This window comes from Raphanus sativus, unplaced genomic scaffold (genome assembly GCF_000801105.2).
Source record: "Raphanus sativus cultivar WK10039 unplaced genomic scaffold, ASM80110v3 Scaffold2681, whole genome shotgun sequence".
NCBI classification, from domain to species: Eukaryota; Viridiplantae; Streptophyta; class Magnoliopsida; order Brassicales; family Brassicaceae; genus Raphanus; species Raphanus sativus.
The window spans coordinates 36-14,359 of record NW_026617989.1 but is presented as its reverse complement, the minus strand read 5'-3'; the positions used below and the strand labels follow the sequence as shown (position 1 = coordinate 14,359).

Genomic DNA, 14,324 nt, shown 5'->3' with positions numbered 1-14,324 from the left:
ACACCAAATGCAATAGGGTAATGGTGGCGATCAGGATCTTGAGCCGTCGCAACAAGCAGAACTCCACCATAAACATGCTTAAGATGTGTTCCATCCACAATGATAACTTTCCTCATCGCTACAAACCCTTCTATGGAAGCTCCAAATGCGAAAAATAGATACTTAAATCTTTTTGCCGCATCTACTTCAACATAACTTACCGAGTCAGGATTCTTCAACTTAAGCATGTGCATATAGGAGTGTATCATAGAAAAACTCTCTTCCGGAGTACCTCGCACTTCATTAGCAGCCAGCCTTTTTCCTCTCCATGCTGTGGCATATGATACCTTAACACCAACCTTGCGGGTAACCATACTGATCAGATCACTTGATCTTGGTGTGTCATATCTACCGGGATATTCTTCACCCAAAACAGATGCAACAACCTGTGGTGTGCCTCTCCTTCCATTTCTAAGGGTACTTGTAGTTACCACTGAGCATGTATGAGACTTGACGTAAGTTCTAACCGTCCAAAGATCTGAATTCCTAAGCTTTACTACACGCAAATACCACTTGCAACCTTCTTTGGCTCCTCGACATCTTGCCACAAATCTCCCAGTATCGGACTTAAGTGTGTCATACTCAAAACCATTCTTATGCGCACCCCTCTGAACTAGAACTTGCATGGCTGTCTTAGTTCTGAATTCTTGACCCTTAACCAAATCAAGACCATCATCCCATTCTTCTTCTACAACTGTTGTGGCTTCAACTCCCTCTCTTGCAGCTTCAACTTCCATTCCGACTTCTGTTCCTTCATACCCGTGCTCTAAATTCTCATGCAACTCAAAGTCTTCATGTTGTTCAGCTGTGTAAAGCGTGACCATGCCATCCATCTCATGATCATGATTTGTTCCATCTTGCTCATCTCCATCTTGCTCAGTCTCATCTTCCTCAGACTCATCTTCATCAGTTTCATCTTCCTCGGTATCAGTATCCTCTCCATCAGAAAGACCAACATAGCTTTCATCAGTTTCATCATCTCCTGAAAGCGGCAGACCACCATATGTATCATCCATGTCACTGCTGATCTCCACATGTAAAACACTTCTACATTTATCATGATTTACTTGCATGAGATAACCCAAAACGTCTTCATCACTCCAAATATAGGATGGCTTGTTGGAATACAATACCAATGGAAAGTAACTAATCTTCACCATCCCATCTCCATTTGCCTTAATCTTTCTGCATATACACTCGACCAATTCAGAATATGTAATCTCTTCCACGGATTTTTTCATCACTAGAGTGTGAATTTGATCTTCTCCCGAGATCCACTTTATATCAGCCCCATCCTTGATGTAACTTCCTCCATAGTCAAAACATATGATTGTAATAGGAGACGCCATATAATTCCCTGAAAAGAAATAAAACTATGATTAGTTAACCATTTAAAGAATCTAAGTTGTCCAAGATCGTTGGTACATAGTCGTTCCAGTAATACAAGTAATACACGTTTCACTTTAGTAGTACCAGTAGTTCCAGTAATTCTTATAAATTTTTGTTTTTGTCTATTTAACACTTTTAACTGACCAAAAGGGTGTTATATAACCCACAGTACCGTTTACTACTACTGTAATGCATTATTTTGCTTTAAAACAGTGTTAAACAAGAACAAATATACAAAATCGCCCTTAAGCATCCCTTTTCATAACAAAATACCTAAAACCTCCATTTTTACCTAAAACTTTAGTTTTTCATCTTTTTAAGTATTTTTAATCAACTAATAACGTGTTACATAACCCAGATTATCGTCTAACACAAATTTCATGTTTTTTTCTTTCAAAACCGTGTTAAAAATAGAGAAAAATACAGATTTTTTTGAAATCTAATATTTTCATTTTTCTTTCAAAACTCTCACGAATTTTACAGCAATACTTTCATTTTTCGTTACACATAATACATAGAACATAAGTAGAATATTATTATGAAAATTTCGTAAAAAAAACGCATGATTTTACCTCAAAAAAAGCTTCAAAATCGCCAATCTCAAGTGGAAGGGGAGAAGAAGTTCGATGGTGGTTGGGGGAAAGAGAAACTTGATGGGAGAAAGGAGACAGGAGGGACAGCTGTTGGAATGAGAGAGGTGGGTTGATGTGGGGTCGGCTGTTAGGTGGTTGGGTTTAAGGTTGGCTTTATGAGAGGAAGAGAAGCTGCGATTGATAATATAGAAAGCGCGTGGCGTGAGACATGGAGGGACGTGGGGACCGCTGAGAAAGGATAATAATAAAATACTTGAGGGCAATAAAGAGAAGGGAATTATAGGAAAAAAAAGTGGGGTATATAGAATTTTAGTAGGGTAATGAGAATGAATTTTTTTCAACTAGGTCAAATTAGAATACTTTCCGAAACAAAGATCTTTCGTCCTTTCTCTCTGAAAAATGGACCTCGCAGGTGAATCCACCAGCCTCGCATCATCCACCGTCGCTTCTTCTTCTTCCTCTTCCTCCGTATCATCAACCGACTGCGATTCGCCACGTGGCGGAGATGCAGATCACGAACTGCTCCACACCACGACGGCGGTTTCTGTTTCTGTTTCTTCGTCGTCTTCATCCGCCTCGATTCAGAGAATCCTCGGTTTGATCCGATCGGAGGATCCGGATTCGAGGCTGTTCGCGGCCAGAGAGATCCGTCGGCTGACGAAGACGTCGCATAGATGCCGCCGACACTTTTCTCAGGCCGTCGAGCCGCTCGTTTCGATGCTGAGGTTAGAGGACTCGCATGAATCGCACCACGAGGCGGCTCTGCTCGCTCTCCTTAACCTCGCCGTTAAATACGAGAAGTACGTTTCTTCTTCGTTCCTTATTTTCTTACAATTTGAATTGTGTTCTGTTTTAATGTGATGATCTGATTAATTAGTGGTTTCTAAGCTTGAAATTAGTGGGGGGGGAAAAGAATCAACAAGTCCGATCCTGAGATTCATATTGTTTGGAACAAATTAAACAGCTAAAATCATCAATAGATATGCATTCTTTCTTCGTTGCTGACCAAATAATTGTATGAAACATTAGTGAAGTCACAGCATTCAAGTCCAGTTCATTAGGAAATTAATATTTCAGTATAATTAAACTAATACGTGAACTGAAAACATAAACTGCTAATACGGTACTAGTTTTAACACATGACTAGTCAGGAGGATCCACTTCGATGAAACCGTCCAAGAAAAGAAATATTAATTCTAGCCTTCAAAATCTTTAGAGTTTTTAATAGAAATATGTCTCTAAATTATTATTTTTTAAAATTATATCCTCCTTAATCTCAGATCCGGCTATGGGATCTAAATTATGTTTAGGACCGGGCATGTGTATCAATCAAATCTGAATATTAGATTAGTGATTTGATCAATTAGCTGAATTGTTATGACTTTTACTCTTTTCCGGTAGAAAATTCTAAGTCATCATATTAAATAATCAAAAGTGACAGTTCGTGCCTTTTTGGTCGGTTTCGTGTAAGATCATGAATGGATGGATGATTGCATCTATTGGATAATCTCTCTCTCTTAGCGAACTCTGTTTTTCTGCTTTTAACCACTTTCTTTAATCAGATTTGGTGGATCCATCAACCTTTTTTCTGCTCTTATCTTTGCTGGCAAATGCTTTTTGTTTGCTTGGAGTGTACTCTATCTTTCCTTTTTGCTTCATTTTTTTGCAAAATTTATCAGGGTTCATCCATTTTATTAGAGTACTACAAAGGGATACTCTTTCTTTATTCCTTCTCTCAACTTTAAACTATTCTTTGGTTTATGCGGTGGTTTCTGGAGAACTCTGACTATTCTTCTTTAATCGTGTTATATTTCGTGAGGTTTGATTGGTTTCTAGTTGCATACGATATTTTTATTCATCTACACAAAAGCTAGAGTCACGTTTTACCGTAGCTTTTTCTTTTTCTAAAGTCTTGACATTCCATAACAAAGCAAAGAATCAAGTTGCAAGATAAGACCAAAACAATAAATCTATATATCTTTTTATTTATCTCCCTAAGCAGAGAGAATCATGACGAGTTTACGCCGCAAACCCCCTCTCCTTTTAGTTAACATCAGAAACATAGGAAATTAACAATCCAATCTCATATGCATAATCAAGAATCTTTGACCCAACAAGGCTTTTAGCTTTTGGAAACAGAGGATGGGTCAAAGTCAAGTAGTAGTTTAGATGAAAATCAACTGAAGGTAACTAACTCTTTCTTTGGGAGTAGGTTTGTATAAGTCTGCCTAACTAACTCTTTCTTTGGGAATAGGTTTGTATAAGTCTGCCTAACTTAGTTTATTAGCTCTTTGTACATCTGTAGGACCCTGCTTTACCAGACTTAGTATTTTATGATATTTTTTTTTGTTTCTTGCTTTTGAATCTTCCTTAATTTGTACGCAAACGACCTTATTGTCAATTTCTTCTTTTGGTCTAAGTTCTGATATCATCATCACTTTTTCTTTTTGTTAATGGATGTGAACCATATAGTGGAGAAAAGAGGAGCAATCAAAGTAGATAAGCTAAACCCCAAAGCCTTTCTTTATCTTCACTTTTCCTCGCCTACTTTTAATTTTTTTGTGTCCATAAACATGAATCATTTCAATACGTACCTTTAGTTCGTTAGATGGCTACAACTCTGTTTCCCTTTATTACAGTTCATATGACTGAGAATCTGAATGCACTCAAGTCTTGAAACGATTGGTTTCTGCCTATTTGCTAAGATGTCATTGTCTTTAAAGAGACTACTTTAAGTTTTTGCTGTTGATTTTTTCAAACTTCAGGAACAAGGTGAGCATAGTCGAAGCTGGTGCTTTAGAGCCAATCATGAACTTCTTACAATCTAATACCCCAACACTTCAAGAATACGCTTCTGCATCTCTGCTCACTCTCTCCGCCTCCGCTAACAACAAACCCATCATCGGAGCTAACGGAGTGATTCCACTACTAGTCAAAGTCATTAAACACGGAAGCCCACAGGCTAAAGCTGACGCAGTCATGGCACTCTCCAACCTCTCTACGCTCTCCACTAACCTAACCATGATCCTAGCGACCAAACCACTCTCACCGATCCTGAATCTTCTCAAAACAAGTAAAAAATCATCGAAAACATCTGAGAAATGCTGTTCACTGATAGAGTCCTTGATGCTCTCCGGCGAGGAGGCGAGAAAGGGTTTAGTCTCAGATGAAGGAGGTGTTCTCGCGGTGGTGGAAGTTCTCGAAAATGGGTCACTACAAGCTAAGGAACACGCCGTTGGTGTGCTCTTAACATTGTGCCAAAGCGATAGGAGTAAATACAGAGAGCCGATTCTCAGAGAAGGTGTGATACCTGGACTCCTCGAGCTCACGGTTCAAGGGACGTCGAAGTCTCGTACCAAAGCTCAGAGACTCCTCTGTTTACTAAGGGACTCGGAAAGCCCGAGGTCAGAGGTTCAACCTGATACAATAGAGAACATAGTGTCGAGCTTAATCTCTCATATAGACGGTGATGATCAGTCTGGTAAGGCGAAGAAGATGTTAGCTGAGATGGTGCAAGTTAGCATGGAAAAAAGCTTGAGACATCTACAAGAACGTGCTTCTACTCTTGTCCGTCCCTAAGACCTCGTTTCTCCATGTCTCTTTGGTTTGATTCTACATCATATATGCCAGTCCAGTGCCAACGTTTTGGTTCTTTTAGTGACTGGGTTACTCAAAAGTGTTTATAATAAAAAGCTTTTTGTAAGTTGAAAAAGTCTTTGGTACATTTCTATAGAAACGTTTTTTATTACTTCTAAAAAGTTTCAGTGTTGATGCTGAGCCACTTGAACTACTTTAAATTTGACTTGCTTGCATCAATAGTAGCTAACATAAAAGCGGCACGTAGTTCAAGTTGCATCAATGGTAGCTAATATAAGACAACGGCACGCAGTTCAAGTTACTTTCATCAGCATCATTTTTATTACTGTAAATTTTATTAACCAAAGTCAAGAAGAATAAACACACCTTATCCCTCACTCACTACCTTTCAAGTTTTAACTACAAGTCTGCAAAGTATCCGACTCATCAAAAAGAAAAAAAAGTTTAACCTCTCTGTTCCATTTTTTTACCGAGTATTCAAATCAAATTCACCATTCCCTCTCCAGTTCCCATGTCGACCAGTTTCTTCATCATTCAAGAAGTCTTCTACTGGCTCCTTATCTTCTCTCTGACTATTATTACTATTCATAAAACCACGCATCCTCATCATCATCTCATCAGGGTTCATGTACCGTCCCTGTTGCTGCTGTTGTTGTTCTCCAAAGTTCCCAAACGCATTACCTCTCAACGGATTATGACCCATCACTTGTCCCGCTTGAGCCATAGCCGCCATTCTCAACCTCGCCTCATGAGCCTTCATCTCTCTATCCAGCTCAGACTTCACCTCAATACACGCATTCCTCTCATCCACGAGCAAAAGCTGCTCAACAACCAACCTCTCCTCGGTTCTCAATTCACCACCCCTCCTCTTTTGAGTTATTGCGTTGAAAGCTTCGACTTGCTTCTCAAACGTCTCCGTGAACTCGCCCACTTTCTCTGCAATGTTGTCGTCCCATTGCTGACTCCGAGACACCGTCTGGCTTGTCGGTGTTGTTGTGTCTGAATGGAGGATCATCTCGTCTTCCTCTGCTTCGTAGTCTGCTACGACGTGATAAGGTAACAACCTGCATAAACAGAGAAAATAGCAAACCTCATAAGCTAACTACATTTTTCATTTTATTAAAAAAAAAAAAGAAGTTTTCAGCGGTGGTGGACTTTTAGCATATACAGAGAGATATAAAGGTGAAGACTTTATATTATATAAATATTATACTCTCTTCCACAAAATCAACCCTTTTAAAAAGGCAGAGACTTTAGTTGGACATTCAAGAAATCACTATTCATGAACCCAATAATAAACCAATTCAATTCAATTCAATTGGGTAAACCGGGAACTGAATTAAAAAGGAGGAACCTTTCGCAAGCGTCTTCGAGAGAAGCGAAAGGTCGCTTGAAATCAGGATGGCAGACACGCCAAGCGTCTTGGTAAGCGAACTGTAACTCCGTTTGATTCAACGCACGCATCATCGGCGGCTTCTTCTCTTGTTGCTGCTGTTGTGGCTGTGGTTGCGTCATCATCATCATCATCATCGGTCTCTGGTTAGGGTTTAGAAAAGACGGGTTAACCGGTCGGTTCTGGATTAAACCGGGAGGAGCGAGAAGATGAGAGTTGTTGGTAGTATTCGAGGGGAGCCTCGACATGGCGGCCGCCTGTTGTTGTTGTTGCTGTTGTTGTCTCTGGAGATGCTGCATCAGAAAGAGCTGTTGCTGACGCTGCTGCATTTGTTGCTGCTGCTGCATTTGGAGGAAGAGCTGGTGTTGTTGATTCGATTCCTCCATTTTCGAATTTTTCTTTTTTAGGGTTTCGGTTTGCAGATGTTGTTCTTCTTCTTCTCCGCCATGGAAAAATGGTTTTGAAGGGGAGAAACTAAAAGGCATGAGAGATACGTGTGACTCTCTCCCTACTGGTTTGGTATTCATATCAAAGCTCATTAAAGGCCCAGTTTGTTTTTTAACAGATGATTACTAAGTCCAATGGGCTTTTGATGAACTTCATAAAAACAAAGACTCCTTCTCTCTGTTTGTGTTTTTTTTTTTTTTTTTTTTTTGTCACGGATAAAACTTCTTTAAACTAAAAAGCAAAAGATTAGGCCATAAAACTCCTTCTCTCTGTTTGTGTTTAAATAATGATTTTGAGTTGTCTTTTTTTTTTGGGAATTTGCATCCTATATAACCATAAGAAAAACATAAATCCACTATCTAACCAAAAATACATTCTTTCTCCTTATTTCTCTTCCTATCTCTCTCTTAAAATCTAAATTTTCTTATATTCAAATATATGATTAATGATTCCTAGTTGCCAAGTGTTCAAAAAAAAAAAAATTCCTAGCTGTCTTTCTCTTATTTAAACTTATCTTTCTTGCTTACTTTGATCTCACACAAAATTTATATTAGTATATACTTTTACGGAAATTATTTGTTTCACAAAGGTTTGCCATTTTAGTCTCCAATCTCATGAAAATCCAGATCAGAGCCTTGTAGTCTATGTTACTTGAAACCTCAAACTATCTCAAAAGTCAACTATCTGTGCTGTTCATTTGATGAGACCATGTCTTTGGGGGTAGTGAAGCCGTAAACGTTTGTGCATATCCCATTCTGTTATATATACATATGTCTCTTCAGATCATTTAAGAACAACAAAAGAGAAAGAAAAGAAAGCTATAGAGACAAGGACCTCGCGGTACGGTGAAAAATGAAGTTGTTTGATGCTCACTGTCACCTTCAAGACAAGAGAGTCATAGACAAAGCTCCTGAACTTATAGCTGCTGCTTTAGCTGTAGGTGTTACCAATTTCGCAGTCAATGGAACCTCTGAGGTATATATTTCTATAAACATTTTCATGATTACAATTATGAATACTTCCTTAACCGGTTTTGTCTTTTGGAAGCAGAAAGATTGGGACTTGGTAAAAGAGATGGGAGAGATGTATCCTTCTGTGATTCCTTGCTTTGGACTTCATCCTTGGTACGGATGTTATATGCATATGATCTTTCAGAAAAATAACTTTTAAACTTTTTCATTCATGTTTTTGTTTTTGTTTTTGTTTTCAGGTTTATTGCAGATAGGAGTCCTCATTGGCTTAACACATTGAGGAAGTTCTTTGAGACAACTCCTACGGCTGCTGTTGGAGAGGTCATCTCTTGATAGTTAGATTCATCAAAACTTAAAACGATATGTTAAATAGTACTTATGGTTTTGGCGAGTATATTGAAACCCTTTTTGTATGAGATTTCTGAAGAGCTTTGATGTCATCAGAATAACATATTTTTTTGTAAGTTCTCATAATTGTAACATTTTTTGGCGCAGATTGGTTTGGACAAAAGTCCCTTAGCAGCAGGCATTGATTACTCAGACCAGCTTGTCGTGTTTCGGCCTCAGCTTGAACTTGCCAAAGAACTTAACAAACCTGTAGCCGTTCATTGCATCGATGCATTCGATGATCTGCTCGAGATAATGAGGTATAATGTATATGTTTTCTACAAGATGAGTTTGCAAAGATCCAAGGGAAAAATCCCATTATATATGTTGTTTTCTTATGCAAGTTTTATCAATATTAAATATATGCAGATCCGTAGGGCCTTTTCCAGCTGGTGTGATTCTTCATTCATTCAATGGTACAGCCGAAGTTGTTCCTGAACTTGCTGAGCTTGGTGCATACTTCTCCTTATCTGGCTGGTTCACTTACATTGATGAGAAAATCGCAAAGAACACTTTGAAATCGGTTTGTTTTTTTTTCCCTCAATAACTATACAACCTCTTGATAAAAGAAAGTATTGATAATATACATTTCTTCCCGGTCTTGTGCAGATTCCTTGCGATAGGCTCTTGTTAGAGACAGATTCACCTGATGCGCTACCAAAATCTGATGAGAGCTCTTCGGATCCAGAACCAACTCTTAATGACCCTGCAAACATTGTTGCTGTATGATATATTATTCTTAATTACCTTGTTCTTGTTTCCTCTGATTAGTTTAGTACACATCTCGTCTGATATTTTTGTGATTAACAGGTACTAGAATATGTTGCGAACATGTCTAGCATGAAGAAAGAAGACCTCGCTGAGTTAACTTATGGAAACACTGTAAGGTTGTTCTCTTATCCAGGTTCTAAATTGCTTGAAGCCCAATAAATTGTGTGTCTCTACAACATCATCTCTTGTCTAAGAGACAAAGAACACTCATCATCTTCTGCTTCTGCTTCTGCTGTTATTTATTTGTTTGTTGCTAATAAAACTTATCCCTCTGCCAAAATTGTTGCTTCTGTAACATGGTGGATGTTGCAACCATTTCTTCTACTAATTAATATGTATTTTTATTTTCTATTCTTGTGTAAACCAGTTATGTTGTTACTACTATCATAATAATAAAAGTGATTATGCGATTTATTAAGTTCTTGTCATTGGGATAATCTCCTAAAGCATGCGACAAATAAAAAGAACAACAACGTAATGAAGAGTTTCGTTATTAAAGTCAGTAACCAATTTTTTTTTGCTACGAATGAACCGCAATTTTCTTCTAACGTCTCTTTTTCATAGCTTTTGAATCTTCAGTATTGTAGAATGCTCTTTGTCTTCCTGTTCTGTTTTTTTAATGCATGTTTGCATAATCACAAGCTTCTGTTCATTGGACCAGAAGTTACAGGCTTGTGTGTTCACAAACAGAAACAGTCCTCTCGGTATAACAGAAAGGCTACAAAAAATGTCAAATAGATATTCGAAGAACCTATTGACCTGGTAAGGCTTCGTATTTTCGGTTCATGAACTATGAGATTTTGCGTGAAAAAAGCAACATCTTGTTATTTTCCTTTGTCGACTAATACATTTGTTGATTAACACACGAGATAAAAATCGTAATAATAATTAAACGAGTATTTAGTATGGGCTATATAATGATTGTATATGACATGCATTTTAGATTTAAATTAACGAAGAAAGGTTATATTTTGAAATTATTACAATTTCAACTCTAAGTGACCAGTTGTCTTATGTCTCTATAAGGTCTGTTTGTTTAGTCTCTAGGGAATGATAGTTCATAACATTCAGTACATGTCGGTTTATCCCCTCTCACAACAAGAACTATAATTAAATTATTAGAATTTCAAGTCACAGACCTTTGTGATCTTAACTCTGTTGCTTGAAGTAATACGTAAGTTCATAATCAAAGAAAAAGCTTTATGCCAGAGATAACGGACCTTTATTTTCTTAAATAAAACATCACAACATTCAATACATTGTCGGTTTATCCCCTCTCACAGAGAAACAAGAACTATAATTAAATTGAAGTTTTCACAGACAAACAAGAACTATAATTAAATTGAACTTTTCAACTTATACTCTTCTAATCATGAGGACTAGTAAAGCAAGAGAATAACTTATTGAAAAAAGACCTTTGAGTCCTCGGCTTAGGAGCAGCATGTGGTGCTTCTGATTGTGATGATGATGGCATTTCAACATGATCATCATCCTCATCATCCACGCAGTAAACAATCTCGTTTTCATCACATCCTCTTTCTCTTGCCTTTCTAGCCTCTTCTATAAACTTATCAAACGCGTTTGTAACGTATTTAGAAGCTTCTGCAACGCAAGTTTCTTTGCAAAGCTTGTGTATCAATTCTTCGTTTTTGTGATCTCCTTTTAATCCCGCAGCCATTATCACGAGCTCTTGTTGGAACTCGCTTAACTGTGCACTTTCTTCTGCTACCGTTGCTCTCAGTTTAACCGGAATTGGTAATGTTTCTAAGAAGAATAAAATTCAAGTTTAATCTGAAATAGTCATAACTTTTATAGGAACTATTAGCAAATGAAGACTCAATAGTTACCAGGGCAGTCTTGTCTTGGTGAATCTCTTGTAATAACAGATTCAAAAGAGCCAGCCCATGAATCTCTCTTTGTCAAGAAATCTTCGAGGTTGAAAATTTTCTTGACCGTTGCAGGAATTGATGAGTGCTCATATTGTGACCTAGGGTACGGTCCATTCGGCCCATGAAGAACTACACATTTTACCAAAATAAATAATTTGATGTTGAAAGATTAAACTAACTTAGATTTGATTTAAAATTACTATGTTTCTTAAACATAAAACTTGTTAAATGAAAAACAACTTAATAATGGGAACTTGGAGACTCTACAAAGTACTCATTTAATTTACCTGTGCCAGGCTCAATCCAAGGAGAGATGAAAAAGGTGGGAACCCTAACGCCAAGGCGGTTAAACTCAAACTTATACGGTTCAGGTCCCAATAAACCGTCCGGGTTAGGAACTCCTTCGACTGGAGTAGGGACATGGTCGTAAAACCCACCATGCTCATCATATGTTATAATGAGTAAAATCTCGTTCCATTGAGGACTCGATCTCAAGGCCTCGTAGACCTCTTTCACTAGCTTTTGACCTTCGGAAACATCGTGGGATGGATGATCATCGTTGGCTGGCGTTGACAATAGATCGAACCAACGTTGCTCGACCACGACGTAGTTTGGTAACTTGCCTTCTTTGCAATCTTTCTTAAATTGTATTCCGTATTGGTGAAAATGTGTCAAATATTTCAGTTTCCTCAGATTCCTGGAAACACACAAAATATTAATAGAATTGTAAGTATTATTTATTTATTTTAGCAAGAAGGTTGTTAAATTGTATTAATCATGAAAACGCAAATCATTTGGTTATAACGTTTGAAATAAAACCTATAGAAGAGAGTAGAAGGAGGGAATTGGTGATAAATGCCAAAGCTAAAACCAGCTTCATCCAGCGACTCGAATATCGTCTTTTGTGGAAACCCTTCGATTAGTAGCTTCTTGTCGTTGCTCGTTGCTCCATGTGATGTTGCTGAATGTACGAACAATCGGTTTGGTTGCGTTGACGCCGGGACCGAGGCAAACCACCTGTCCAAACAAGGTTGTCAGGAACATGAAAATTTCTATAAACCGTGACAGTTAAAAAATAATTAAAGACAAAGTCACACATCCAAAAAAAAGTCACGCATCGAAAGTTGTAATGAGTCTTAAATAATGTGTAAGTAATACTATGAGACTAGCCGGCGTACCTATCACATATGGCGAAGTTTTGAACCAACTCCTTGTAAACCGGCAAAGCGTCCGGTTTAAATCCGTTCATAACTGCAGATGACATCCCTTTCTTGTTTCTCTCAGCGTTTTGGGCGAAACCGGACATGGTAGCTGGACCCGGGTTTGGATCCTGGTGACTTGCATCCCATGGCTTACCAAACACTTGTTCGTAGATATCCTGAATGGAGTGACCAGGATCCGGGTCAACGTACTGAGACTGATCGCCAAAGACAACATGGAGAGAGTTTGGGTCAGAGGAGGAGACCGGGTTGGATTTAGGGTTTGACTTGGTGACACCGTCGATTTCTTGGTTTAGCTCTTTGAACCAACCGAGCGTATGGTCGAAAGAACGATTCTCTTGAACCAAAACGACGATGGTTTTGATTGGATATGCTCCTGACCCTTTAGTCGTCTCTGCCATTTGGCCTCTTTTGTATTGTGAATGTTCAATGTTTGAGAAAGAAAGTATGCCTTGGATTTATAATATATAGATCAAAACATTACATATACATAATAAATAATTTATACATATACTTGTATCTACAGCTGTAACCGTTAAATATAAAATGGACTTAGTGGGATATAAATGAGTAAAATAAAAAAGAATGGAATATAGAGAAAAATGGAATACATTTCATTCCATCTATTGTAACGAAATGTTTTTTTTTTGAATTTTGTTTATTTTTATGTAAAATTGATGGAATAAACATTTTATTTACAAATTATACTGGTAAAAATGAATGAAATCGAGCATTTCATATTATTCTTTTCTAGAAATTGACATTTCAGTTGCAGCTGTATACATATACCGTTTGTACATGTACCCATTGAAGATTTCAAGAAAGAGTTTTAGAAGGGTAAGCAAAGAGCAAAACATAACGACGCACGTCATGGTTATTATCCATTGAATGTAACCCATTCTTGCAAGGAGTAATTGATAGCGCACTACTCTAAAGATAGAATGTTACTATTTGTAGTAACTTGAAAGGTACATTTCTATGACAAAATACAACTTGATTATATTTTACTTTTTCATTTATATTTTAACTTCCCTATGGCTATGCAAAATAATGGTTTTTTCCTTTGAATTTTTTTTTTGTAACACTTTTCCTTTGAATTATATTGTAATAGTTTATCGTAAAATTGTTATATATTTTTTTGAACGAATAATTGTAATAATTTATCGTAAAATTGTTATGATAAATAATATGTTTTTGCCGAAAGTTACTGTGTAGGTAACTAGTAATAAATTAGTTTCTTACGCGAATCCAAGTCTTTTTTTAGTTCATATTGATCTGAATTACTAGTTTTTTTTTGAGAAAATTTACTAGTATTTTACTGTAACGTTATTTACTTCATTTCTAGCTCTTAACTTGTGTGCCTTTCATTTGTCCAAAAAAAAAAAACTTGTGTGCCTTTCTTGCAGTCATATACCCCTTTTTGTAAATTGTAGTCATGTATCTTTGAAATTAAATGTTTTTTCAATCATTTTGTGCAGATAAATAAATATAAAAATTACACCCAATAGCTAAGAAAAAAAACTAAAATCTACAAAGTAACCAAAATCCCATTCTCTCTTCATATCTCTCTCTACTCTCTCTTAGAAACTAATTTTTGTTTTTTTGGTTATTTCAGCAATAACCCTAAA

The 14,324-nt window shown here is 37.2% G+C and overlaps 4 protein-coding genes across 4 annotated transcripts; 2 read left to right on the top strand and 2 right to left on the bottom strand.

Moving 5' to 3' along the window:
• Positions 1-2,376: 2,376 nt before the first annotated feature.
• Positions 2,377-5,790, top strand: LOC108812141 (U-box domain-containing protein 7). Its single transcript, XM_057000499.1, has 2 exons — positions 2,377-2,821; positions 4,787-5,790. The coding sequence occupies exons 1-2, from the start codon at positions 2,421-2,423 to the stop codon at positions 5,598-5,600; spliced, it is 1,215 nt and encodes a 404-aa protein (XP_056856479.1). The 5' UTR covers positions 2,377-2,420; the 3' UTR covers positions 5,601-5,790.
• Positions 5,791-5,920: 130 nt separating this feature from the next.
• On the bottom strand, positions 5,921-7,495 carry LOC130505898 (mediator of RNA polymerase II transcription subunit 9-like). The gene is made up of 2 exons (XM_057000500.1): positions 6,973-7,495; positions 5,921-6,682 (listed from the first exon to the last, which is right to left on the bottom strand). Exons 1-2 carry the CDS (start codon positions 7,395-7,397, stop codon positions 6,085-6,087), a joined length of 1,023 nt encoding a protein of 340 aa, XP_056856480.1. The 5' UTR covers positions 7,398-7,495; the 3' UTR covers positions 5,921-6,084.
• Positions 7,496-7,653: 158 nt separating this feature from the next.
• Positions 7,654-10,001, top strand: LOC130505899 (uncharacterized). Its single transcript, XM_057000501.1, has 7 exons — positions 7,654-8,433; positions 8,509-8,582; positions 8,669-8,750; positions 8,925-9,076; positions 9,186-9,339; positions 9,426-9,539; positions 9,627-10,001. The coding sequence occupies exons 1-7, from the start codon at positions 8,311-8,313 to the stop codon at positions 9,744-9,746; spliced, it is 819 nt and encodes a 272-aa protein (XP_056856481.1). The 5' UTR covers positions 7,654-8,310; the 3' UTR covers positions 9,747-10,001.
• A 789-nt stretch (positions 10,002-10,790) lies between these two features.
• On the bottom strand, positions 10,791-13,142 carry LOC130505897 (non-specific phospholipase C4). Its single transcript, XM_057000498.1, has 5 exons — positions 12,655-13,142; positions 12,296-12,493; positions 11,764-12,173; positions 11,435-11,605; positions 10,791-11,351 (listed from the first exon to the last, which is right to left on the bottom strand). The coding sequence occupies exons 1-5, from the start codon at positions 13,095-13,097 to the stop codon at positions 10,954-10,956; spliced, it is 1,620 nt and encodes a 539-aa protein (XP_056856478.1). The 5' UTR covers positions 13,098-13,142; the 3' UTR covers positions 10,791-10,953.
• Positions 13,143-14,324: the final 1,182 nt, after the last annotated feature.